Source organism: Chelonia mydas, chromosome 20, assembly GCF_015237465.2.
Source record: "Chelonia mydas isolate rCheMyd1 chromosome 20, rCheMyd1.pri.v2, whole genome shotgun sequence".
In the NCBI taxonomy this organism is placed as follows: Eukaryota; Metazoa; Chordata; order Testudines; family Cheloniidae; genus Chelonia; species Chelonia mydas.
The window spans coordinates 12482958-12510076 of record NC_051260.2 but is presented as its reverse complement, the minus strand read 5'-3'; the positions used below and the strand labels follow the sequence as shown (position 1 = coordinate 12510076).

The 27119-nt window shown below is 49.8% G+C and overlaps 1 protein-coding gene and 1 long non-coding RNA gene across 4 annotated transcripts in view; one reads left to right on the top strand and one right to left on the bottom strand.

Annotated features, from left to right (window-relative positions):
* Positions 1-1174: 1174 nt before the first annotated feature.
* Positions 1175-4794, bottom strand: LOC122463428. The gene is made up of 3 exons (XR_006286784.1): positions 4782-4794; positions 3841-3846; positions 1175-1337 (listed from the first exon to the last, which is right to left on the bottom strand). It is a non-coding gene; the product is annotated as an uncharacterized LOC122463428 (long non-coding RNA).
* The window catches only part of LOC119564794 (adhesion G protein-coupled receptor E2), a 23964-nt gene continuing 1636 nt past the window's right edge, over positions 4792-27119 (top strand). The window contains exons 1-12 of one of the 3 annotated variants that reach the window (XM_037887802.2): positions 5290-5425; positions 7315-7392; positions 12630-13859; positions 15830-15906; positions 16264-16353; positions 16890-17073; positions 18053-18169; positions 19071-19270; positions 20504-20674; positions 23389-23583; positions 24296-24531; positions 25237-25753. In XM_037887802.2, coding sequence (XP_037743730.1) covers positions 5395-5425; positions 7315-7392; positions 12630-13859; positions 15830-15906; positions 16264-16353; positions 16890-17073; positions 18053-18169; positions 19071-19270; positions 20504-20674; positions 23389-23583; positions 24296-24531; positions 25237-25420 — 2793 coding nt within the window. In that variant the 5' untranslated portion in view covers positions 5290-5394 and the 3' untranslated portion in view covers positions 25421-25753. Of the gene's footprint in view, positions 5426-5948; positions 6149-7314; positions 7393-12629; positions 13860-15829; positions 15907-16263; positions 16354-16889; positions 17074-18052; positions 18170-19070; positions 19271-20503; positions 20675-23388; positions 23584-24295; positions 24532-25236; positions 25754-27119 lie in introns of those variants that run through there. The other 2 variants (XM_037887803.2, XM_043533242.1) reach the window with 2 other exon arrangements.

Here is a 27119-nt window from a genome sequence, read left to right as displayed (position 1 = left end):
TACCTCTAGTTGTCTTCTATGGGGAAAGAAGACCTTAAAACTCTTCTCTCCTTGTATTTTCAGGAGATGACTGCTTGCCCACTCCCAAGTTTGCAGCTTCTGGTCTCCTGCCCTACCCATACCATATGTCTTGGTGAGGAACATCTGCTCGGCCAATACCCCTTCAAACCCTCCTGCCTGCACCCCTCTTTCTATAGGAGCATAGCTAGAAACGCTCCCAGGTCCTGCTCCTGCTGCATATGGGTGCTGTGACATTCAGGGAATGTCTACACTGCATTCAGGAGATAAAAGCTAGCTTGAGTAACAATAGCAGTGTCATCGCTGCATTGGGTAGCTCTAATATGGACAGGGCACTACGGAAAGAAAGTTTAAGGTGAATATTGGAGAATACCAGCAGACCACAGAGCTGGCTGACTTTTTTCAAAGTTTTGACAAAAATGCTGTCAAGACTGATTCCACACTCTGGTACTTCAGGTGTAGAAGGTGGGGCCTGCTGGGATTTTAAAAATTAATACTTGCCACTCCACACTTGTATTAAACTCCCAAAGTTACAGCTCCTCTCTGACCTTGGCTTGGGAAACACTTCCACCACCCAAATGCAAAACCCCTTTTGGAACCCAGGAAGACACACTTGGGAATTCCTTCCTGTGGGGTACCCTCAAGCCCTTTCACCCCCTCCCCCCTCTGGGAAGAGCTGAGAAAGAAAACAAAGGAAATTAGCTGTTGCTACCAGCTAATTAAACAACATATGCACAAACCTCTTAGGACACCAAAAATCCAACCCTGTTCTTTAAAACAGGTAAATATTATTAAAAACAGAAAAGAAAGAAAAATACATCTGTAATTTAGGCGTTTGCTAGATTCCAAAAATTAAGCACCCAAACTAGCTTTCTTGAGGGTTCAGCTTAAAGGTTACAAGCAAACAAAAGCATCTGGGGCTAGCACAGAGGAGTCCATTAGCCATAAGAAATAAACAGAAATAACCCTAATTGGGTCTTTCTAAACATTCCTGATCTACTTACACATTTGGGAGTTCCAAATAAGTAGTTCTAGGTATGATCTGATGATTTATGATCATACCTGTCTTAAAGCTTCTCAAAGCATAACTGCTCCCTGTTCCCCTCTTTCCCAGAGCAACAACAACAGAGACACAAAGGGGAAGTTTTTTCCCCATTTAAAAAAGTTCTAGCCTTCCCATTGGCTCTTTTGGTCAGGTGCCCACTCCCTTTTCTTCACCTGGGGGACTTTGTTAACCCTTTACAGGTAAAGCAAGCAGAAAACAGCCACCAAAAGGGACTTTTTAGCTAATTGGCTGGCTGGGTGTCCATAAAAGAGAGCTACCCCCCACCCCGGCCCTTCATTTATCACAAATGCATTGAAACCGTAAACTTTAACCAAAAAAAGGAGTGGGGGAAGAATCAAGAACATTTTGAATTTCAACAAAAGGGGGAGGGGGAAGAATATAGGGAGGAAAAATGTCAAAGATTTTATAGTTTTTGAGCAACTATGTAGCTGGCTGAAATTTTTTATATTTCAAAATTTCATTGAATAAGTACAGACAATTTTTCAACAATTTTGTTGTTGTCTCTTCCCCACCCCACACAGCTTTAGTGGGAAGTGACTATCAAAATAGTAACTGTAGGGGACTTAGGCACCAGAATTTAAGAGTTCGAAATAAGACTGGGTGACTTAAGCAATCAATTAAAACAGCTTGAGAACTGAACATCGAATAAGTCATTCAGCAAATTTATTCCATGGATAATGTTGAACAATGACTATATTCAAGGGAATTGATTTCAGAGGGGTAACTGTTTTAGTCTGTATCAGCAAAAACAACAAGGAGTCCGTGTGGCACCTTAGACACTAACAGATTTATTTCAACATAAGCTTTCGTGGGCTATAACCCACTTCATCAGGTGCATCAGATACATGAAAGCTTATGCCCAAATAAATGTGTTAGTCCCTAAGGTGACATAAGGACTCCTCGTTGTTTTTATTCAAGGGAATTGCAATCCATTTGGGGGAAATTTGCAAACAGGCAAAGTTAATTTAGGGCCAGATTCTATAACTCATTTAGGCTCCCAAGCCCCTTCTCTCTTCCCAGGGGCAAAATGGGATCCTCCCTTCCCACCAGTTTTAAACCCCTCTTTCTGTGGCCTGCCGTCAATAGACGCCTGAGTCTGTTCGAAGGCATCAGCTAAAAGAGCATCTCATCCACAGACTTGACATCTTTGTCCCATAGACACTGGTTTACTTCAGCCTGACGTATGCTTAAGAAATGCTCTTGAGCAACAAGATCAAGCATTCCTTGAAAACTTGCCACCTCTTTACCCCTCACCCATTTCCCCAACAAATCTTTCATTTTGTTTACATGTTCCCCTTTACTCATCCCAATATCCCTCTAAGATTCCTAAATGTAACTCTATATGTTTCAGGGGTAATTTGAAATCTTTGCAAAACAATATCTTTAAATTTACAGTAGTCTAAAGCATCTTCAATAGGCATTCCATTGAATACACTTCGAGCTTTACCAGTTAATTTCGCAATCAGGGTAGAAACTCTCTTATTATTTCATGTATTACACACAGCCTTTCAAAGGCAGTCAGATATTCAGCAATATCATCCTGTATGGAAGGCATAAGTGTTCCCATTTGTGGATTTTTGGAGTGATGAGAGTTGTTGGGGTCGGAGGGTTCTGGTTCTGCTTCTCTAGCAGGTCCAGTTGGTGTTTTCACTCTCTCTCTCTCTCTCTGTTCTCTTTCTTCCCGCTCTCTTTCTCTTTCTTCCCTCTCTTTCTCTTTTTCTTCTATGGCCCTTCTGTGTGCAACCTCCTCTCTGGCTGCCTTCCTGGCTGCCTCTGCTTCCATAGTTTCCCTGGCTGCAGCTGCTTCTTTGAGCCTCATTTCTGCCTGCCACATTTGAAACTCGCCGTCCTTTGCCTTCTCCGCCGCTTCCAGTCTGGCCAGATCTAGTTTTTTAGCTGCCTCACTGGAAGTCATATTTCTACTTTCTTGTGCTTATTTCCCTTTCCCGAAATAAACTTTGCATTGGATACCACAGAGTCATATTACAAGGATGAACATGGGGGTGCAGGGTGTTCCCCCGAGGTACAGAACGTCACACCTCCCCCATTAGCTTACTGCAAGAGGGTTAGTCACTGACTAGCTCAAAGGTAGTTTGTGTTATAGTTCTCTTGGCACCCAGCCATCAAGGCCATCAGGCGGTGTGCCTCAGTTTCCTCATTCACACACAGCAAATCAGGTTTTTTATGGTTTCTCTGCTATGATAAGCTTTAAACCAGTTTACAGGTCTTAATTGAAAAGTAGCATTATCATAAGGTTTAACATCCACGTCAAAATTCTTATCCCAAAACTTAACATTAATACCAAAATTTTTATCTCAGATGTACGTTTACCAGTATCTTTATGATATCACGCCCTCTTTTCAGATAGCATAGTGTAAGGTTAGTTTGTTCATTACCCATGCTGTCCTTTGACTCTCTCCCATGTAATCAGTCACTGGCTTTTCTTTCCCTTCAGCATTCCCCTCTGTGTGGGCTCTTAATTTAATCATGTTTCTGGAATTTTGGTGCCTCAGAGTCTGGCAAGATAGGTGTTCAGGGGGATCCTGCAGATTGGCTGGCCCTTTGGGGAGTGGTCTCCCAACCCCAGGACTGTACATAGGTAGAAAATCCAGCTCCCCTTTTGGGGTTACCCGGTGTTTCCTCCTCCCAGCACTGAGTCCTTCCCTGCCCCCTAGTGGGCTGTGATCGGGGCTCTCTAGGCGAGGTGTGTTTACCCTTCGATCAGATTCACTTTCTCCCAGCAGCCTTCCCATAACTGCTCCCTGTCTCTCACCAGCCTGGGGGAAAACACCCCCTTCTCTGTCAGTTGGGTCATTTGTATTCCGGCAAACTACCCCCTGGCAATTTCCTGGTCCCAACTCCTCTGTTATCACAGGCATTGGAGCTGCATCTTGATTTAAAGAGACACGGTTACTTTCCAAAAACTTATCAGAAATAGCATCCTGAAGAACAGGGACCTGGATTGGGGTACCCTCCGCCACCCCTTTCTCTGTCCCTGAGAAGTCAGCTGTGTGACTGCTCCCCTCCAGGAGGCTCCTTGTCAAAACCTGGGTCACAGACTGAGTGCCTGGGTGCATAGATCCTGACCCAGCCACCCTCCTAGTGTCCCGGGCATCCTGCGCCGAGTGACTAGTGAGGAGACATTCCTATACCCCCATTATTCCTTCCCCAGTTCCCTCCTCTGGGCCCTCTCCTAAGACATATTCTACCGTGAGTCATCGGCAGGGATTGTACCTAGAATCTTCTGCACTGAAAGCATGAGCCTTGTACCCTTTTAGCTAAGGGATATGCAGCATAAGGACTGTCTGATTCCCTGTTGGCCTGTGAGGGCACTGTGACAAAGCGGGACTGTTCTTAATGTTTCCTCTGAATATTGTGGGGGTGCCTCAGTTTCCCCTATGCAGTTCTTAAGTATCTAGGTGGTGGGATAAGGGTGTATGATCGTTGCAGAGCCCTGGAGGGCAGGTGTGTGCAGGGGTCTGGACACAGAGAATGGCCAACACCCTGTTTCCTGGCAACTGGTGGCCTGGGCCCTTCCCCCCTGCAAGGTGAGAGCTAAAGGGTTGGAGACAAAGAGATCAGGTGACCTCCTGGCCCGGGAAAGGGGAAAGCCCAGAGGAGGAGAGGCTGGAGAGAGTTTCAGTTTGGGGCTGGCTGGGGACATGGAGTGAAGTGCAGACGTGGTTGTCTGGCTCACTGCCCCCCAAAATGGACCCAGCTGAGGGGTCCTTTTCTCTGCACCTACAAGCTCTGTGTTAGACCATGTTCCAGTCGTCTAATAAACCTTCTGTTTTACTGGCTGGCTGAGAGTCACGTCTGACTGCGGAGTTGAGGTTCAGGATCCTCTGGCTTCCTCAGAAGCCCCGCCTGGGTGGACTCGCTGTGGGCAGCCCACGGAGGGGCAGAGGATGCTGAATGCTCCGAGGTCAGACCCAGGAAGGTGGAAGTTGTGTGAGCTGTGTGTCCTGAAGACAGTCTGCTCACAGAAAGGAGACTTCCCCAGAGTCCTGACTGGTTTCGTAGGGAGCAGTTCCAGAGCATCGCCCGGGGACTCCGTGACAGGCACCTAGCACACTTCAGGGGTTGGGGAAGATAATAAATAATAAAGGGCCTGTCCCCTTAGTGGGATCAGCTGCTGACTTCCGTGAGGTAAACTTGGCCTGGAGACTCTGTTTCCAGACACCAGAGATAAGGGGACTAAAGAGGAAGTTGCTGTGAGCGAGTTTGTGTCAGTTCTGCTTTTGGGTTTGTTTCGGGTTAATAAGGAAGGTGCCAGGGTCAGAATCCCAGAGCTTGTCTTCTGAGCAGCCATGACACGCCGAGGCTTTGTGTTTCCTCCAAGTAAGTAGAACCGAGTTAGTGATGACAGAGCCGTGGTGTATGGGAGAGTGTGGCAGGCAAGCCGCTATCCTCTGAATAGCTGGGAGTAGCCACCTGGCAACTTATTGGAGATGCCAGGGAGGGGAAGTTAGAAGGGTTCTGTCCTTAAGTACTTCGGAGGTTCCCTGGCCTATCAGGGTACATCTACACAGCCTGTGGCAGGGACCCTCCAAGCCCACCTTGACAGACTCAGGCTTTTGCTACCATGATAAAAAGAGCGGTGTAGTCAGCACTTTTAAGTTGTGGTTTGGACCAGCTGAGGCCCATTCCTTTCCCTAGACTTCAGAGCCTGGCCTCCAGTCCAAGCCACCCGCAACTTAGAAGCTCTGTGTACTCAGCTACTTTTAGCACAGGAGCCCGAGCCCGAGTCTGTCGAGCTGGGTTCTGAGCCCTGCTGCTGCAGTCTGCTGCGCGGTGTAGATGTACATTCTGTTACCAGCTGGGCTTCACAGGTGGACAGAGAGCAGCTGCAGCACCAACTCTTGGCTAAACAGATTAGCAAGATACATGCTCTCCTGCAAACTTATGGTGCATCTTGCCCCTCTCTAGGGCGTGTGTTTGTTTCCTTGCTGAGCATTGGGCATGCTGACCCAGGAGGAACAGATGGGAGAAGGTTATATCTGACAGAACCCAAATGACAAGGGCAAAGGGGGAAAGCCCTGTATGGTGATTGTGTGAATTTTGGTAATGATTTATGATTCCTGTGCATGCTTCAGTTTCCCTCCGGCCTTTGCATTTCTGTGCATTGAGCGTAAAGGGATATGATGTGGTATTTGACTCAACAGTCTGGCTGGAGACCAGAGTCATTAACAAACTAAGTAAAGAAAATTTACACCTGTGAATGGAGGGTCTGGAAAAGTCAGCGGAAACCCCAGTGGCCAGGACATTCACTCCTTGTGACCAACAGCTGAGAGGAAGGAGATTTCCTGGAGGCTTGCAGGGCAGCAAACCAAATGCACTGAGCGGGAGAACAAAGGGGAAAGGTGACAGGTGGCTGGGTTTAGAGCTGAGTTTTCAGAGACACAGGAAACACACCTGGAACTAAAGGAACAGAGACGGTGAGAGAGTGCCAAGATGGTTTGTTCCTACAGCAGCCTGGCTCATGGGAGCCCTGGCATTGGTCAGCATGGACCATGTCTTAACCTGTGCCTCTCTATGCTAAAGTCAGGACTGTTGGATTCTGTAGGCCAGGTGGCTAATACATTCTTAGCTTGTTTTGAAAAGGCTGCCTGGCATTACTGCAAATACTCACTGAGAGCATTGTTCCCTGAAGGAGTAAAGAACAAACCTCCCACTGGAGTCTGGCTCTGCTGGACTTACTACTGGGAGCCATGGAAAATGATGGGGATTGCTGGCACCCAAAGGCCTAGTTTTGGAGGCCACGGGTCTGCCACTGTGGAACTGTGTAGGTCCTTGGGGCCCAGCACACTACAGGGATCTCTCCAAAGGGACTGGTTACAGGCTGTGGCATAGACCAGACCCCGTGACTCCATGACACCCTGCCTCAGGCCATTGAGAAGCTACTCAGACTCCAGCTTCCCAGCTGCCTCCTACAGGGCATCAGAGGATGAGACTAGAATGGAAAAATTCAGTGTCTACCTTCCATTCTCCCCACATCAATGAGGTCCAATGCCCTGATCCTATTTCTGATCTCCTAAGTCCCAGGATAAATCCAGGATAATGCCAATAAAAGTAAATCAATGGAGTCATTCCAAATTGACACCAGTGTAACTGAGATTAGGGTCAGACTCATTCAAAGGTGCTTAGACTCCTTTATTTAGTAATGTCTCCCTGTGTTGTTTATTGCCATATCTTAGATTTTAAACAAATTTTGTTCATCTTCTCTCAAGTGTTTTTTCTCCTTGGACTGTTCTGGTTTCTACCACCAGCAAGCGTCCAGACGACAAACAGAATTGGTAAATTCTCAGGTTAGTGAAACATAATGCCTTGTTCAAAGTTTTTGTGCCGATAATAAGTGAGTCCCATATAGAGTGTCTGCCATGAAGCTGGTATTGGCTTGGCAGCTCTCAGCAGCATTATCTGGACTCTAATGTGGGTGTTCACTGCATCTGGGTCATTAGGAGCAGCGGAATGCCCGGAGGGGTGGGTACACCTCAGGTTCTAAACAGACCCTGAGGGGAAAACCCAGAATTTTGAGAACAGGGAAGATTGAGTGTCAGGGATAATTCCTCCTTCTCTGTGCTCGTTTATTCATTCACTCCCTCTTTCTCCCTCTGTCACTCCTTAGGGTATTCTAGTTTTAGTCTGCTCACACTCTGTCCCAGGGTGGACAAGAACCTCTTTCTGCTGCCATGTCCCACTGAGAGGTCTTTTAATAGTGTCACTAGGCCACACTGAAAAGCGAGAGGTGGGCCCAGAAAGCGGTAGCTCGTGACTTCCTATACTGGATTGCAGTCCCTAGAAGTCTGTCAGAAAGTAGCGAGGGAGAATGAAGTGACAGTAACTCTGGATCTGTCGTTTTGGCAGCTTCCTCTTTAAGGAGCTGTGAGTATTACAGAATTGCAAATGAAAATTGAGATCCTGATCAATTTCATGTAGAAACTAGAAGCACTGGGAAATTCTTATTGCCAAGAAGGCCAGTGGCACATTGGGCTGTATTAGTGGGAGCATTGCCAGCAGATTGAGCGAAGTGATTATTCCCCTCTGTTCAGCACTGGTGAGGCCACACATAGAATCATAGAATATCAGGGTTGGAAGGGACCTCAGGAGGTCATCTAGTCCAACCTCCTGCTCAAAGCAGGACCTAATCCCCAACTAAATCATCCCAGCCAGGGCTTTGTCAAGCCTGACTCTTAAAAATCTCTTAGGAAGGAGATTCCACCACCTCCCTAGGTAAGGCATTGCAGTGCTTCACCACTCTCCTAGTGAAACAGTGTTTCCTAATATCCAACCTACACCTCCCCCACTGCAACCTGAGACCATTACTCCTCATTCGGTCATCTGGTACCACTGAGAACAGTCTAGATCCATTCTCTTTGGAACCCCCTTTCAGGTAGTTGAAAGCAGCTATCAAATCCCCCTCATTCTTCTCTTCTGCAGACTAAATAATCCCAGTTCCCTCAGCCTCTTCTCATAAATCAGGTGCTCCAGCCCTCTAATCATCTTTGTTGCCCTCCGCTGGACTCTTCCCAATTTTTCGACATCCTTCTTGTAGTGTGGGGTCCAAACTGGACACAGTACTCCAGATGAGGTCTCACCAATGCCGAATCGAGGGGAACGATCACGTTCCTTGATCTGCTGGCAATGTTCCTACTTATACAGCCCAAAATGCCGTTAGCCGTCTTGGCAACAAGGGCACACTGTTGACTCCTATATAGCTTCTCATCCACCGTAACCCCTCGGTCCTTTTCTGCAGAACTGCTGCCTAGCAGCTTGGTCCCTAGTCTGTAGCGGTGCATGGGATTCTTCCGTCCTAAGTGCAGGACTCTGCACTTGTCCTTGTTGAACCTCATCAGATTTCTTTTGGCCCAATCCTCTAATTTGTCTAGGTCCCTCTGTATCCTATCCCTGCCCTCCAGCGTACCTACCACTCCTCGCAGTTTAGTGTCATCTGCAAACTTGCTGAGGGTGCAATCCACACCATCCTCCAGATCATTAATGAAGATATTGAACAAAACCAGCCCCAGGACCGACCCTTGGGGCACTCCACTTGATACCGGCTGCCAACTAAACATGGAGCCATTTATCGCTACCTGTTGAGCTCGAGGATCGAGCCAGCTTTCTATCCTCCTTATAGTCCATTCATCCAGCCCATATTTCTTTAACTTGCTGGCAAGAATACTGTGCGAGACCGTGTCAAAAACTTTGCTAAAGTCAAGGAATAACATCTGGAGTATTGCAGTTTTGGTCCCCCCACTACAGAAGGGATGTGGACACATTGAAGAGAGTCCAGTGGAGGGCAATGAAAATGATTAAGGGGCTGGGGCACATGACTTAGGAGGAGAGGCTGAGGGAACTGGGGTTAATTTAGTCTGCAGAAGAGAAGAGTGAGGGGGGATTTGATAGCAGCCTTCAACTACTTGAAGGGGGGTTCCAAAGAGGATAGAGCTCGGCTGTTCTCAGTGATGGCAGATGAGAGGAAAAGGAGGAACGGTCTCAAGTTGCAGTGGGGGAGGTGTAGTTGGATTTTAGGAAACACTGTTTCACCAGGAGGGTGGTGAAGCACTGGAATGGGTTCCCTAGGGAGGTGGTGGAATCTCCATCCTTAGAGGTTTTTAAGGCCTGGCTTGACAAGCCCTGGCTGGGATAGTTTAGCTGGTGTTGGTCCTGCTTTGAGCAGGGGATCGGACTAGCCCAATGCTTCTCAAGCTATCTGATGTGGGGGACCGGCAATTTCTTTTTCCAATGTGCGCGCAGACCGGCAGCCGATGGCTTGCAGACCAGCGCTGGTCCACGGACCACCACTTTGAATAGCACTGGTCTAGATGACCTCCTGAGGTCTCTTCCAACCCTAATATTCTATGATTCTATGATCCTACAAATGGAGCTAAATCCTGAGAGGCATTGAGGACCGGCAGCCAGGGCCGGCCCTAGACCGAATGGTGTGCACCCCCTTCCATTAGTTAAACCTTTATATACCTTATTTTTGATTGCATTTGTAGTCCATTTCATGACTTTGATGCAGGATTTGTATGCATGATTTATCCCTGTCTCATGAGATTAACGGGTGATACTAGGGTTGCCAGGCATCCGGTTTTCAACTGAAACGCCCAGTCAAAAATGGGCCCTGGCGGCTCCGGACAGCACCACTCACCGGGCCATTAAAAGTCAGGTCGGTGGTGCAGTGAGGCTATGGCAGGCTCCCTGCCTGCCCTGGCTTTGCGTAGCTCCCCGGAAGCAGCCAGCACGTCCGGTCCCTAGGCTCAGCGGTGATCAGAGAAGCTCCAAGTGCTGCCGCTGCTCCCAGGGCCAGCTCCGCAGCTCCCATTGACTGGGAACTGTGGCCAATGGGAGCTGTGGAGGCAGCGCCTGTGGGCATGGGCAGTGCACACTGCACAGAGCCACCTGGCTGCACCTCTGCCTAGGGGGCAGAACATGCCGGCCACTTCTGGGAGAAGTGTGGAGCCAGGGCAGGAAGGGAGCCTGCCTTAGCCCTGCTGCACCACCGACTAGGAGCTGCCTGAGGTAAGTGCCGCCCAGCCAGAGCCCCCACCCTGAACCCCCTACCCTAGGTTGGAACCGCATCCTGCACCCAAACTCCCTCCCAGACCCCACACCCCTACCTGCACTCCAACCGCCTGCCGCAGGTCAGAACCCAATTCTGCACCCTAATTCCCTCCCAGACCCTTCACCCTCACCCGCATCCCAAATCCTTGCCCCAGGTTGGAACCCCCTCCCACACCCAAACTCCATCCCAGAGCCCGCACCCCCAGATGGAGCCCTCACCCCCTCCCACAACTCAGCCCTTTGCCCCAGCCTAGTGAAAGTGAGGGAGGGAGGCAGAGAGCAACCAATGGAGGGAGGGAGGCTGGAGTGAGTGGGGGGCAGGGCCTTGGGGAAGCGGCGGGGCCTTGGGGTAGGGGGCGGGGGCCATGGTGTTTGGTTTTATGAAAAATGAATCCACATACGGAATACATGAAACATTTTACTTCAAACATTCTGTTTTCCCTTTTCCCCTGTTTTCCCTTTTGTTGCTAACAACAAAAACAGCACCCCGGGCCCGGCGCCCCCCAAACCTGGCACCACCGGTGGTTGCCTGGGTCACCTGCCCCTAAATCCAGCCCTGCCGCCAGCTCCCATTCAGGCTAAGAATGATGGGCCTCATTCTCTTCTCATGTACATCAATGTAAATCAGGAGAAATGCACTGAAATCAATGGCGGTCATATGGTGTAAGGGACAGGGGAAGGAGGCTCAGCATTTCACAATATCTCCCCTCACTGATCGTATTAAAGGGCCTGAAGCTAGACAGCCAGATTCTCAGCTTGTGGAAATTTGAGAAGCTATATTACATTTGGCCTTAATTTTCTTTCCACTCAGGACAGAGAGAGAGCTCTGGGAGTGAGGATAAAATGTTTATTGGGAGATACAATGTTTCTGGATCTCTCTATAAAGAGCCAAGTGGGATGTCAGCTGGGGGGTGATGGGCAGAATCCTCATCTGTTGTAAATCAGCAAAGGTCTGTTGTAGTCAGTGGTGCTACACTGATGTACACTGTCTGAAGATCTGGCCCTATATAACTAAAAGGGAAGTAAAGGAAACTGATTAAATGAAACTTTTATTGAACTTTTTAAATTGTAATTTTATTAATCTGTTTCTGATGTGTGTTTAATCAAAGGTTTTCTCTCTGTGTCTCTTTCTGTATATATTTATTTAACAGTGGTGGTCACAACAGGAGACGGTGCCAGCGATAACTTGACACAAGACCCAAACCACACTTATGGGTTTAATGTTGTAACAGTACAAAAGGGTTTTATTATCACCTGAGCCAAATAGGCCCAAGGCACCTACCCTTCTCAACACAACAATCTACGGTTCTATAGGTTTTAACACTTAGGGCACAAGAGACTGAGAGTCAGGAAACCTGGGTTCTATTCTTAGTTCTACTGCTGATTTGTGGGGTTACTTTGAGCAAGTTCCTAATCCTCTCTGTCCCTTAGTTTTCCGCTCAGTGCAATGGGGACAGTAATATTGACCCATCTCCTGGTGGGACTGAGAATGATTGAATGTCTGTCTATAAAGTGTTTGGGGCTTAGACAGGAGGTCCTAGGGAAGGGGAAACAATTATTCTTAGAGCTGAGTCCAAATCATTAAGTGTGCATCTGGATTTGACATTTTTCTGTGTTTCCATGAGTGTTTGGATCCAGGATTCTGGTTCTCAACAATTATAGAGATCAGGGACAATCATGGAGTTCTGGTCCAGATTGGAACATTCCCCGAAGTCATGTTTGGTTCCAAAGTCTTTGCTCGGTTCTAAGCTGTCTAAGTTGTCCTTGTTCATTATTTAAAATAATGTGTACTATTAATAAAATTATTTTCATTTAGATTAAAAATATAATGGGAAAAATTTCTAGCTGCATTAAGATTTTCGAGCTTCGTTTCTTTTTACTGGGTCTTAATTTTTGACCTGAACAAAGTTTTACTCTATCCACCTCTTGACAGTGTCTCTCTCTACCTCCAATGTTTTATTGCTATTTTTCCTTGCAGGCACATGTCAGACTGAGACTCTGGGAAGAGAATTCATCACCTCCTACATGGAGGACTGTGGGAACTCGAGTCAATTTGAAGTGCAAATTACTGGCTACTTTGCCTTCACTTCAGTGTCTGTTTCCATCCCCAATTGCAAGGGTGACGGGGCAAGGTCTGAGAATAAGATTATGGTAAATCAGGGAGAGATGGTGCGGGTCAGGCTACCAGAGTCAGTGGGAGTTAACGGCAGTGATGTGGTCTCCAAGGTGGTCCTAGTCAAGTCTGACAAAGATATCTCGGTAGTGTCTGTCAGCAACAAACATGTGAGCCCTGAGACCACTGTGCTGTATCCTGTCTCCAGCTTGGGAAATGAACACTACGTAGTGACTCCCTCCACGGAATCCTTCGATAGTTACCCAGAGTTCTCTATTATAACGTACCAAGAGCCCAACTACGTGGAGGTCCATGTGAAAGGCAAGTTACATTACCTAACACAGGTCCACTCCACTGGCAGCAAACTGAAATTTAAGCCCTTCAGTTTCCAAGTCATCCAGTTACAAGGCATAGAAGATCTGTCTGGCACCAGAATTGTCTCAGAAAAGCCAGTGGCCGTCTTGGTTGGCCAGGTGTGTTTTTGTAATAGCACAAAATGCAACCACGTCTTTGAGCAGCTCCTACCAGTCTGCGGCTGGGGTACAACATACATCATTCCTCCCTTACCCTGGCCGAAAGTAGATGACATAGTCTATATCACTGCTTCCCAGAGCACGACAGTGTTGTATCAACGAGGGGAACAGCAAGAGAATGTTACTCTAACAGGAGGCAATGTACTCCAACTTCCTGTCAAGCCCTCAAACCCAGTCTACATCTCTGCTAACGTGAGCATCCAGGTGGTGTTCTACGGCCTGGGTGCAGCTAACCCTAATTCCTCCCACGCCTTCCTGATGAATGTTCCAGATGTTGCCAGTTACTGCCTGATGTATTCTATAAACGAGCAGGAGGGCTTCGAGAACTTTGCCTTGATGGTGGCCAATACATCGGAGACTCCCGCCATCATCTTAGACAATCAGCCTCTAAGGGATGTGGAGTGGAAGCCAGTCCCTGGCACTGAGTTACATTGGGGGATGCTTACGCTTGGACGTGCCATGAAATCCCATGCTGTGGAACATGCCAGCTCTCCATTTTCACTCCTGAGTGTTGGCACTGCTGCCATGGACAGCTATGGGATTCCGGGTTCCTGCAGGAAGAGTGAGTAGCCTGGGTTTTAAATCTATTTTGACCACGTTTTCTGTGCATGCTGCAAAGAAAACAGTGTCACAACCGGGGAGGCAACCATGGGCCTGGTGTAAAGTCTGTTGATTTTGATGGGGCTCCATTGAGTTACACCAGCTGAGAATTTGGCCCAGCCTGCCATCCTAGGCCACCACTAGCCACAGTTACTCAGGCTATGTCCATACTACAGAAGCTACAGCAGCAGGTACGACGCTGCAGCTGTGCCTCTGAAGCACTGTCGTGTAGACACTTGGTACAGGGATGGAAGGGGTTTTTCTGTCGCTGTAGTTAATCCACCCCGCCGAGAGGTGGTATCTGGGTTGACGGAAGAATTCTTTTGTCAACCTAGTGGTGTCGACACTGGGCTTTGGACGCCTTAACTACGTTTCTCGGGGGTGTGAATTTTTCACACCGCTGAGCGACCTAGCTAGATCTACCTAAGTTTTAGGCATAGTCCAGGCCTAAGACTGTACCTGTGTTGCTAGCTGCACTCAACTAGTTTCCGCCCAGTTCATGCAGTTAGGCAGCTGCTCGCCAGCTGGTCTGAATTGGTTTAAGAACCGTTGCACTTTTCCTCCTACACTTGGTTGTGATGCCCTCTGGGTACCCAAGGTAATTTTGTGCCTGATTCTTACTTATGCCACTCCTGTGCTTGCACCAGGGAACAGAAATGGTGGAGGAGCAGGTCGCTTTGAGCCACCTTTGTGCTCTGTGCATTCTGGGACCATGCAGGGTTGCTGTACTTTACCCTCTGCTTCCCATGGCCCCTGAGAACCAGAAAGTAGCTGTAGCATGGTATGTTCTGACCACATCCTTGATCTGCCTTGCAGATGAAGCCAAGCTCATGTAAAGGCCCTTATACAAGGTCCACACTCGCTGTGGAGGGTCCCTCCACAGGGAACATTCTTAGGAGCCTTTTCCAGGCACTTGAATTGCCTTTTCCAGGCCAGAGCAACGTAAGGCTTTTAGTGTAACTGAGGCCTCTCAACACCTCAAACTTCAGTCAATCATAAGGCAGCCTAAGCCTCAGGGTAGGCAACACAAGGTCAACAGAAGACTTCTTCTCTTGTCCTAGCTACCACCTCTGAGAGGCGGATTTACTACAGCAATGGAAGAACCCTTCCATCACCATCGTCAGTGTCTACACTACAGTAACACAGCTGCAGCTGCACCACTTTAGCGTTCCTAGTGTAGACATACCTTGATGAGACGCAGGCCTTTTAGAAGTACAAGAGCAGGGTTAGAACAGTTCTTGGGAAGGGAAACTTCTCGAGTATTGATGTAACAACTGTCATCTTGGTTATCCCCAAGGATCAAACCCAGGACCTTGTAACTCCATGACCCACTCCTGATTGAGCTAAGAGACAAACTCCCATAGCTAGGAGCTGTAGCAGAACCAGACCTTTGGTGGAGCAGCCCCAGAGCACACATAAGACACACTGATCAATGAGACACACAGACAAAGCTTAAGTGAGTATTAACCAGGTGATGTGTGGACACACACCAGGCTTTTAGGGCTGAATGTATTGCTAACTGATTATAAACTCAGTTGAAAGTTGTCAGACAGGGCTAAAGGGATCAATGGAGTTAAAGGGAGAAAACACCTGCTGGGTTTCAGGAGATCATCAACTTTGTATTCTGGAAGGAAGAAAGGATGGCCCTTGTGGCTAATATGCTAGGCTGGGACTCAGTTGATCAAGCTTCCATTTCCAGCTCCGTCATAGAGTCCGTGTGAGTGTGGTCTTAGGTGTGTCACTTAGGCCAAGATTTTCAAAATCGCCTTGTGATTTTGGTTGCCTAACCTGAGACCTTAAAGGGTGAGTGCTCAGCACTTTTGAAAGTCAGGGCCCTTTTAAGATGTCTCAAATCACGAGACACTTTTGAAAACCTTAGCCCTTCAGATGTTGACTTGATGTAATTGTCCGTGCCTCTCTTTCTGTTGCTAGATGTTACCTTTAAATGCCAGACTGATACTCAACAGATAAAAGAGCAGTTGAAGAGGTGCAAAGATGTCTTTCAGCAGGTACGTGTAAGGGGTTTATTTGGGCTTTGAGGGTTTTCACAAAGAGTACCCAGAAAACTTTGAGCCTGAGGATTCTCTGCTTATCCAAGGTTTACCACTGACTTCAGTGGGAGCAGAATCAGTCCAACACAAAGTGCTTTTGAAAACTCAACCTTCAATACTATGTGAAATATCAGCATGTCTGTGGGCTTCAGCACACTTAGCCTTAACATGTCTTAATCTGTGGGTATAGTAGTGGGACAGCCAGCCAACCAACCATAGGTCAAAGCAAGATCACGATGAGGAACCATTTACCTTAATTTTGGGTGGCCTTTCCATGCTTGTAGAAATAACCCATTTCCTCTGATTGTTCTGCAGGGCAACACCAGTGAATTTTGCTCCTTCATGAATTCAACCGTAGTGAATTTGGAGACCATGTGTGCAGAGGACAGAGCAGCATCGCTGGAGGTTAGAGGTTCTGCCCCTACGTGTGTGGGCGCTCTATGGCCAAATGCCCTGAGCATTGGTATAGCCGTCTCATTTTGGGGGGAAATTGTAGCTGCTCTTCAGAAAAGGGGTGTGTGCGCGCATGTGCATGATCTCTAGCTGAAGTGGCAGGGGATCTGGGTTCTGTCCCCACTGGTCCTCAGAGGATCCAAATTCCTTCCGGGGGCAATACAGAGAGAACCGAGATGTCTGCTGATTTGTTGTAATGTTCTCTGGCACCTACACTGAAGGGACCAGGGATGAGGAGCGAATGACACACAGTGTTAGACGTACCCTGGCTTCAGGTTACTGTGAAGTCCTGAGCAAGCCTCAGTAGCCTCACTGGCTCAGTAAAGGGCTCCCTCTTGGAGAATGCTGCAGTCCCTCTGAGTGGGAAGGTCACTATGAACCCGTATGTCCCTAAGAGGGTCATTGTTCCCCTGGGAGTCTGAAGAAAGTGTCTCATGAACCACTGAACTCCTCCGTCCTTCTCAGGGTGTTTCCTTTCCCAATCCCAGGAAGTTGCTCACCCCTTTGGTTCCTTGCTGAATAGCTCCATCCTCCGTGCTGGTGGGAATGAGAGCAAGAGGGACGTGGCCTCCGCCGTGACCTTCCTCCTGCAGAGTGTGGAATTGGCTGCACTGACGGTTGCTTTGCGGTCTCCGGAGAAGAAGACCCAGAACGTGACAACAGAGTTTATGGGTGAGGAGGATGAGAGGCTCCCACATCACCTCGTGGCAGCTGTGAGATAGGGGGTTATACTCTTTTCAATGCAGAACACCACTGCAGCCTCACTGCCCCTCTCTCAGGGTTTAAAACCCAGCCATGGGCTGCAGGTGAATGAGCCACTGAGAGAGGTTAACCATTGAGAGAAGCTAGCCCCAGGCCCCTCCCTCTCTGCCCAAGGCCCATCCCCTCCTCTTCCATCCCCCGTCTTCCACTAGAGCCCAGAGAAACCTGCCTCGCACCCCGCGCTACCCCAGACCCGGAGCGTCAGATGGGTAGTGCAGCTGGAGCATCCCCAGCCCTAGAGTGCTGGGCAGCCGGAGCATCCCCAACTCCAGCACCGGGCAGATGGGCAGACAGCGTGATGTGGCATGGCCCCAGCCCCAGTGCCCCCAGCCCTGGGCCTGGTGAGCACCTGCCTGCCCCAGCCTGCCTGCCCCAGCCTCTCAGCCATGGAAGAGTTGGAAGGGAACTGGAAGCAGGCAGGAGGGAGCCTGGGGGCAAATCATGGGTGGGGCCATGCCAGGCTGTTTAGGGAGGCACAGCCTTCCCCGGCCTATGCTACCCACCATCCATAAACCCAGCCCTGGGGCTTTGCAGCAATGGCAGCTGCCTGAGAGGGGTTTAAAAGCAATACCAATCTCCTGTCGCCACAGGCAGCTGCCATTACTTCCTCCTTTCACTCCCTGCCCCAGCAATACCCCTTCTTGCTGCTTCCCCTGCTAAAGCGCAGAGGTGAGGCAGCAGGGAGAAGTTGCCTTCTTCCTCTTGGCACAGTGGCATCTTCATGGGGGCGCAGGCATGATGGATCACAGAAGGTCAGCCAGAGGGGCTCAGGGAAACACAGAGAGATGGAGGTGAGGAGGAAGGGGGAGGGGTGGTGGGATTCAGAGATAGTGGAGCTCCAAACCTGCCTTGCCCTTGCAGCAAGAGGCGTTGCCATTTCCCTCCCCAGCTATCGAGACGATCCTCGTCAGAGCTGCAAGTTGCTCTGGTGATGTCTTCAGGCTGAGACGTCAGGAGGAGACAATGGACATTCACTGCAATGCCGTCGCCGGAGCAGACACAAAAGGTACCATCCTGGTGCTTCCCAGGCACTCACCCCTTTAGACACCAAACCCCGGCCCTAGTTCTCCCCTTCCTCTCGCCCCACGCTGGCTTTCTTGCCTTTGTTATCCTGACACTAGTGTGCACCTTGTTGGCTGAGCCAGTGTTTCTCAGGCCGTTGAGCTCTGCAGAGCCCTTCATTCCTGGCTGTCCCGCAGCATGAAAACCAACCCATGTGGGGCAGGGAGGAGAGAGAAGCTTTGATGGGCATATGAACTGGTCCAGAGAATGGAAAGATCAGAGATCCGTTGGCCCAACACATGATGTCCTGATGATGAGCCCAGCTAGGCCCCAGGTTGACGTGTGTGACTTCCTGGAATGGAACCAGGATAATATTGACCAATTTTACTCCAATTTTCAGGCCAGTATGACGTAACTGGGACTGGTTCTTAATTCTTTAGCCCCAGGGAAAGCTCCTCACTAACCAACCCCTCTGCCTCTCCTAACCAAGAAAAACTATGGCTTCACCTCAGTGCCTTTCACCTAGGGCTGTGTACCGAGCTGGATAATGTGCAGTATGGGGGTATGATTTCTTTAGAGCACTAACTAACTGTGCATTAATTGGTCCATATAGACCCTACTAGTGTGCACTAAAGGTTCCCTAGTGTGCTTTAATGTACGTTAGTGCACTTGAGGAATCACACTCCCATAGTGCATGCCAGATGTTTCCAACACAGAAGTGCTTCTGTGGAAGAAGAGGGAGGAGGCCACATATTCGAGTGGTTAAAGCTCAAAATGCTAGCCAGGACTCCTGGGTTCTTTTCCCAGCTCTGCCCCAGACTCGCTGTGACCTTTGGCACCTGGCTTGCTCTTTCTTTGTCTCAGTGTCCCTGTCTCTATGATGAGGCATCATTTCATGTTTTCAGATCCTTGGGCTGTTGCTTTTATTTCTTACTCCACCCTGGACTCCATCATTAACAGGACATTACTTGATGAGGGAGATCTAATGGCTGATGAGAAATTGAGGAATTTTCACCTGAATTCCAGGGTGGTGAGTGGGGCTATCGGAGATGGGAGGCCCATGAACCTCTCCAAACCTGTGAATTTCACCCTGCGCCATAGACAGGTGAGTGTAGATCCTTTTACTTTGCTGTGTGCCCGGGACTCCAGCTGGTCACTTAAAAGGTGCATCTCCTGCAGGGCATTTGAGTTCTGCTGCCTTTCTGGACTGAGAAACAGTTATCTGAGAAAGAGAGGGAGCTTCTTCAGTCCTGACGCTGGGGAGGACATTACATAGCTTTCACACCAGGCCTGACTGGGTTATGATTAATCATGTAAAATGCTCAGGAATAACAATTGTGCCTGGCTCACCCCTTAGAGCAGGAATAAATGGAAGGCAATTCCCTATAGCAGTGGTCCCCAAAGTTTTGAGGGTCGCACCCCCCCCCCCGACCCCATTCACAGCTCTTCCCCTGAGCCAGGGCCAGGAGCGGGGCCATGGCTCGGGGGCAGGGGGAAAGGACACAGACAGGGGTAAGGGGGCCAAGGCTGGGACTGCAGCTGGTGGTGGGTCTGGGTCTGGAAGCAGGGCCAGAGCTGTGGCCGGGAGCTGAGGCTCGGAGCAGGAATGGAGTAGGAGCAGGCTGCGGTGGGGGCCAGCAGCTGAGTCCATGGCGAGGTGTGGCTCCACTCCCAGCCCCGCCCCTTCCCCCAACCTGGGCCGGGAATGGAGCTGCAAGAGGCTGGGGCTGGGAGTGCAGCCAGGCTGAAACTGGGAACGGTGCCAGACATGGGGCTGGAAGTCAGGGATACGACTACTGGTGGGACCAGAGCAGAGCTCAGGATGGGGAGGGGCTGGGTGGTGCTCCCTCTCTGCCCCCCATGGGGGCTGACCCAGGACCTGTCATGTCCCTCCAAAGGGGGGCGCACCCCACAGTTTGGGGACCTCTGCCCTATAGATAGAAGAGGTCAGGGAAATGGCATGAGATGGTGCCATCTTTGACAAAGTAATGAACTTGCTAGAGTGCATGTGGGTATTTGTGGGTGGGTGTGTGAATGCCTTTTAATGGCTCAAATCAAACTTCACAATTGTGTGTCATAGACCCCACAGTGCCCAGCGTTAAGGGAATTACCACTTTAGCTCTGGGGTCAGGGACTTGTGCTATTGGAGCTGGAGGATCTCGCTTGTATTTCCACTGCCAATGGGAAGTCCCAAATGGCTGTTACGTGCAGCACAATGAGAGCCATGAAGCCGTTGATGATTTCAGGTTTATTATTGTCTATTAGAAACGTGTGACAAAAGAAACAGTATTCTCCCCATGACCCAGTGAGGATGATGATGGGGTGTTTTGGTTTCCAGGCAAAGAAAGAGGAGGAAGAAACTCGCTGCGTTCACTGGAAATTCATCGATGGGAATGGCACCTGGGCTGAGGATGGCTGCAAAAGTCTCCAGACGAACAGCACTCACACCATCTGCAGCTGTGACCATCTCTCCAGCTTCGCACTCCTGATGGGTCACACCGGAGTGGAGGTATCTCAGTGTCAGACTCAGATCAAAGGGCTGGACTCTGAGCTCCTTACTTGGACAAAATCAGTGGGAATTTTGCGTGAATGACCGCTGAGTAGGAACCTCAGGGTATAATCTGTGGCTATACAGGATGGGTGGGGTTTTGATCTGAGGTGCCTAGAGTAGCCCACACTGAAAATGCCAAGGTCACGGCAGGCTGCAAAAAGGAGAGCAGATTTTCCCAAAACTGCTGGTTAACACTGGAGTTAGAATCACCAACCAGTCACAATCTGTGCTCCAGATCCCCAACACTGGTTATTGAGAAGCTGAAAAAAAGAAATCACACAGCCCCCTTTATTGCATTCCATGCTGCCAGTCAATCCTTTAGTATCTAAAACTAAAGGTTTTTGTTATAAATGAAAAGAAAAGAAAAAGAAGAGAGTTGTTAAATGATCAAAGCAATCCGATACATATGACTTCAAGGTCCATATATCAGGTTCTTAGCAGCATTGGTGAGTTTGCTGGCTTGTAAAGTCCCTCTGGAACACATCCAAAGCTTAGATGGGTATATCAGACCTTTGTTCAAAGCTTCAGTTTGTCGAGAAGTTACTCCAGAGGTGAGAAGCAGGATTGAAGACAAAATGGAGGTGATGCAGCTGCCTTTTTCTTTCCTTTACCATGTGGCTTGTACTTCCTCTGTCTGAAACACAAGCTCACAACACATGGGCATGGAAAGGTACTTGGAGTCCCCTGTTCATAGGCATGTCCCTACATGTCCTGCCTACTCTTGGGCATAGCCCCTGGCTTCTCTCAATGCGTTCATTCTAGAGCTCAACGATTCTCAAACTTTAGGAACCTGAGGACCCCCATTTTGATTTAAAATTTTTTGCAGACCCCCAACCCCCTGCTCAGCCCCAGGCCCCACCCCCATTCCATCTATTCCCCGAAGGCCCCACCCTCCCTCTTCCCGCCCCTGGTCCACCCCTGCTCCTCCTCTTCCCTGTGTCTGCCCCGTCCCCCGAGCGCTCCCCATGCCCACTCCTTCCCCTCCCTCTCAGTGCATCCTGAACGCTGCTGAACAGCTGTTCTCCGGCATGCAGAAGGCACTGGGAGGGAGGTGGAGGACTTGGTCAGCAGGGTCTTCGGACCCCCTGGAGTGTCCTCGCGGACCCCCGTTTGAGAAACGCTGGTATGTTACACTAATAAAAATGATACCAACAGGATCTTGTAAGAGGGACAAGGCAAATTGCCACATTTATTGTAAATAAAACAAAATATTCCTATATGCAATTTCTATATAGATCCATTCACACACACAGACATTCACACACAGGTTCTACATAAAGGCTGTTATAGTTACCCGCCTAGATGTTGCTCATGCCAAGCCACTGGCCAGGTGGCCTGGACACGAGAGTGGAGCCGAGTCGTTGTCAGATGCGCATCCGGTGCTCCTGGAGGGTGGTCGTAGAACCAGACTCAAAGAACATATGAAGTATGGGTGGGGCCACAGGCAGAAGAGGTGGGTTGGGGAGCTACCCTGGGAAAGTACCAGATTAAATCTGGGAAAGTACCAGATTTAAGATGGATTCCAGTATCATGTGACATAGTCTCCATTCTTCCAGGGCTGGCCCGCACGTACCCGGAAGGTTTGCAAGTAAACAGAGCCATTTACAGGTGATTGATTCTGAAGCACCCTTAATGGCTTCCACTTAACATGTGTACATCAGTGATACAAGTTTATATCTTATTCTCCTAACTCCAAACACAGAAATAATACATGCAAACAAATGGGATGAACACACTCAGTAGATCCTAAGCTTTGTAATGATACCTTACAAGAGACCTTTTGCATAAAGCATATTTCAGAAACATCATAGTTACACTCATAAGCATATTTTCATAAACATTATGGAGTGCAACATCACGCGCACATTCTGCGTAGGGAGAGGGTACAGGGGTCTCTGTGGGGAACTGTGACTCTCCACCTCCGTGAGGCAGGCTGGGTGGCTCAGTATCCTTGCTGCCTTGTCCCTCTCCCACCACCCACAGCTTGACTGTGAACCACGGATAACTAATCTCTAGGAACGATTTTCCAACCAGTTATGCACCCACCTAAGAGGAGCTCCATCTAGGTTGTATTTGCCTAGTTTGTTTATGGGAAGTCTCAAAAGCCTTAGGGCTTGTCTACACTGGCAATTTACGGCGCTGAAACTTTCTTGCTCAGGGGTGTGAAAAAACACCCCCCGGAACACAGCAAGTTTCAGCGCTATAAAGCGCCAGTGAAACAGTGCACCAGGTAGCTACGCCGCTCGTGGAGGTGGGTTCTTCAAAGTGCTGGGAGAACTCTCTCCCAGCGCTCTGCTGCGACGACGCAAGCCACGGTAAAGCGCCGCGATGGCAGCACTTTAGCATTGCCAGTGTAGACGAGCCCTTACTAAGTCAAGAAATACCACATTTACCTTGTCACCACCATCCACAAGGCTTGTTACCCTGCCAAAGAAAGCTATTAGGCTGGCTTGACATGATTTATTCTTGACAAATCCATGCTGACTTTTATTTATCACCTTATTATCTTCTAGGTGTTTGTAAACTGATTGCTTAATTATTTGCTCCATTATCTTTCCAGATACGGAAGTTAAGCTGACTGGTCTGTAATTCCCCGGGGTGTCCTTACTTCCCTTTATTTCCCATGTAGCATCACAGGGCTCACTGGTGAGTCTCCCTTTGCTGTGTTACAGGAGAGTTATCCACTGACCGTCGTCACCTACGTGGGACTGACCTTCTCCCTGCTGTGCCTCCTCCTCGCCATCCTCACCTTCCTCCTTTGCCGCTCCATCCACAATGTCAGCACCTCCCTCCACCTGCAGCTCTGCCTCTGCCTCTTCCTGGCCGACCTGCTCTTCCTCACCGCGGTGACCCGCACCCACAGTGGGGTCTGTTACCCACTTTTATTCTTGGTTTAAAATTGAGCTGTGTCCAGATCCTCTGTCAGCATTTCTAAAGCTCCCCTCACTCTAGCACCTTTTTATACCCTCAGCTGGACGGTAACATTTATTCCATGCTCTTTAGTCCCGCAGAAATAATTATTTACTCCCCTCCAAAAGAAATCTCTCTGGGTGAAACCAGTCCTTCCCTTTCCCTTGTGGGCTCCATCCTTCATCAGACAAAGGAACCTCGATTTCCAGAGTCACAGTCCCCTGCCTGTCCTCTCTGCCCCCACACTGATGGGCAGATGCAAGGCACCTATATCTTGAAGCAGATACAGAGAAGAGAACCGACACCCTCCAGGTCTCTCCCTATTATGAGGACCGGGAACTTGTTTATGTCCCTGCTCCCTATCCTAGGATTCCTCACAGTATCCAACAATTTCCAAGATTCATTTGGGAACTACAACCCCCAGAAACCATCTTTTCTGAGTGGAGATCAGGACTGGCCTGGTCTCTGAATGATTGAAAGGGCCAGCCAGCTTGCCCTTAGACAAGCCCTCATAGACTGAAGAACGTATTTTCTCTGGGAGAGAGCTGTAACTGGAGAGATGTGTTAATAAAGAACCCTATATGATCCTCACAAAGTCCCCCACCTCCAAATTCAGTGTTTCCCTTCCCAGAAGCAGTGTCCCAGAGCTCTCTCTCCTCCTGTCCTCAGGTGGCGTGTGCTGTCATTGCTGGCTTCCTACACTACCTCTTCCTGGCCGGCTTCACCTGGATGTTCCTGGAGGGGCTGCACCTCTTCCTCACCGTCCGGAACCTGAAGGTCGTGAATTACACCAGCGCCAGCCGGTTCAAGAAGAGATTTATGTACCCGTTCGGCTACGGATTCCCCGCCCTGGTGGTGGCTATTTCTGCAGCGGTGAATCCTGGAGGCTACGGAACTTCCAACCAGTAAGTGCAGAGCCCATCCCGAAGGGGAGCTGGGATCTGGCTTCCATGTGGTTGTCTGGCTCACCCCAGGTCTGACTTGAACTGAGCTGCCTGGGAGCTGACTGTGACACTGAGCTGCCCTGAGCGCTGTAGTTGAGTTGCCCACCTGTCAGACATCTACACTCCTCGCCCCACTGATGATGCGGAAGAACAAGCCAGAAAGATCCCAGCTTGACTCCCAGGTCCCAGGCTGGGTTTGTGGCATTGGTGGGTAGGAAACAAACACACCTTCTTACTGTGGGCAAATCCCTGAGGATCCCCTCTCTCAAGTGAGCGACTCCACTAAAACAGGGCATGGCAGGTTCTAGACACCCCAGGCTAGATCCTCAGCTGGTGTAAATCAGGGTAGCTTCACTTCCTTCAGTGCAGCTAGGCCAATGTACATCCGCTGCATGTCTGGCCCTCCCTCAATACTGCGCCCAACCACCAGAAAGGGTCATTTGCGGAGGTGGAAGTGGAAGTGGAGGCTGAAAGCAGGAGATGCTGAGGTAGATGGGGAGGGCTGTTAGCCTGCAGCCCGCAGGAGAGTCGGCCATGTCACAGGCTGGCTGAGATCCATCTTGCTTTTGAGAGCCAGCTGCCCTGTGACACCCTCTCTCTGCCCGTGGTGCTGAAAAAGGGTCGTAATCCCATTAAAGTCACCTTCTTCTTGCTCCCTGCCTGTAGCTGCTGGCTCAGCCTGGAGAGAGGATTTCATTGGAGCTTCCTGGGACCAGTCTGTGCCATAATCCTGGTGGGTACCTCACAGAACCATAGGGCCCCATTCTCCTCTCTCCTCTGCGACCCTGTGGAGTCCCGTGGAGCCAAGAGAGGAATATCTCCCAGAGAATTTAAGATGAAAGAGTCCTAGAAGATCCCATTTCATTCCTCCCTCTTTGGCCAGTGCAGGATTTCCCACTAACAGAATAGCCTACGTTCTATGGAGGCAGTCAGGGCGAATGGGTCGGGCACTGGGTTGTGAGTCTGGGGACCTGACTCTGCCACTGGCCTGCTGTGTTAACTTGGGAAGTAGCTTCCCCTCGCTGTACCTCTGTTTCTCCTCCCACCCTTTGTCTGTCTTGCTCATAGGCACCGAAAATAAATAGCGGATGCTCAGCACCCACTGGCAGCCAGCTCCCCACTGCTGGCGGCCATGCCGATCAACTCCTCCCCCTCCATCCCAGCGCCTCCCGCAGTCAGCTGTTCTGTGGTGTGCAGGACGTGCCGTGGGGGAGGGGGCAGAACTGGGTGGGAAGAGGTGGGGTGGGGGTGGGAAGAGGCAGGTGTCACGGAGTCCCCGGGCGATGCTCTGGAACTGCTCCCCATGAAGCCAGTCAGGACTCTGGGGAAGTCTCCTTTCTGGGAGCAGACTGTCTGCAGGACACACAGCTCACACAGCTTCCACCTTCCTGGGTCTGACCTCGGAGCATTCAGCATCCTCTGCCCCTCCGTGCGCTTCCCACAGCGAGTCCACCCAGGTAGGGCTCCTGGAGAAGCCAGAGGGTCCTGCACCCCAACTTCGCAGTCAGACGTGACTCTCAGCCAGCCAGTAAAACAGAAGGTTTATTAGACGACTGGAACATGGTCTAAAACAGAGCTTGTAGGTACAGAGAACAGGACCCCTCAGCTGGGTCCATTTTGGGGGGCAGTGAGCCAGACAACCACGTCTGCACTTCACTCCATGTCCCCAGCCAGCCCCAAACTCAATCTCTCTCCAGCCCCTCTTCCTCTGGGCTTTGTTCCTTTCCCGGGCCAGGAGGTCACCTGATCTCTTTGTCTCCAACCCTTTAGCTCTCACCTTGCAGGGGGAAGGGCCCAGGCCACCAGTTGCCAGGAAACAGGGTGTTGGCCATTCTCTGTGTCCAGACCCCTGCACACACCTGCCCTCCAGGGCTCTGCAACGATCATACACCCTTATCCCACCAGCTAGATACTTAAGAACTGCATAGGAGAAACTGAGGCACCCCCACAATATTCAGAGGCAACATTAAGAACAGTCCTGCTTCGTCACATCTCCCCCCTTCGAGACCGAACTGAGCGGGGTCACTTTAGGTGACCTGGGGAAGTTCGAACCCACCAATGTTCCCATAGATGCCCCAGCATCTCTTGGAGAAGGAGTGGGGTGGGGGGGGCTTGGGGGGGGGGGGGGGTTGAGTGGCCCAGAGGAAGCCGGTCCCTGTGGTCTTGCCTAGTTATTTTGCAAACAAATGCTCCAGGACAGGGGCTGCCCCTTTCTAGGTGTGAGAACAGAACCCAGTGCCGTCTCAGTTGGAGCCTCTAGGTGCTACCACAATATGATTAATTATAATATGTCATTACTCATGCAATGCTGCCATGGAAGCAAGTGGGACCTCTGCCGGAATGAGGATAGTTTTGTCCCGTGCCTTGTCCAGCCTGGCTGGTAAATAACCCAAGTGATGGGGGAAGGGAAGGTGGCTGCAGCGTGGGGAGTTGGGGAAGGATGGGAACACGTGTTGTAAGAGATAAAGGTTGCAAATGTCCTTGCAGATTCCTCCCCATCTCAGGCAGCGGGTTAAGAATTAATTTCAGTCTCAGAATTGAAGGGAATA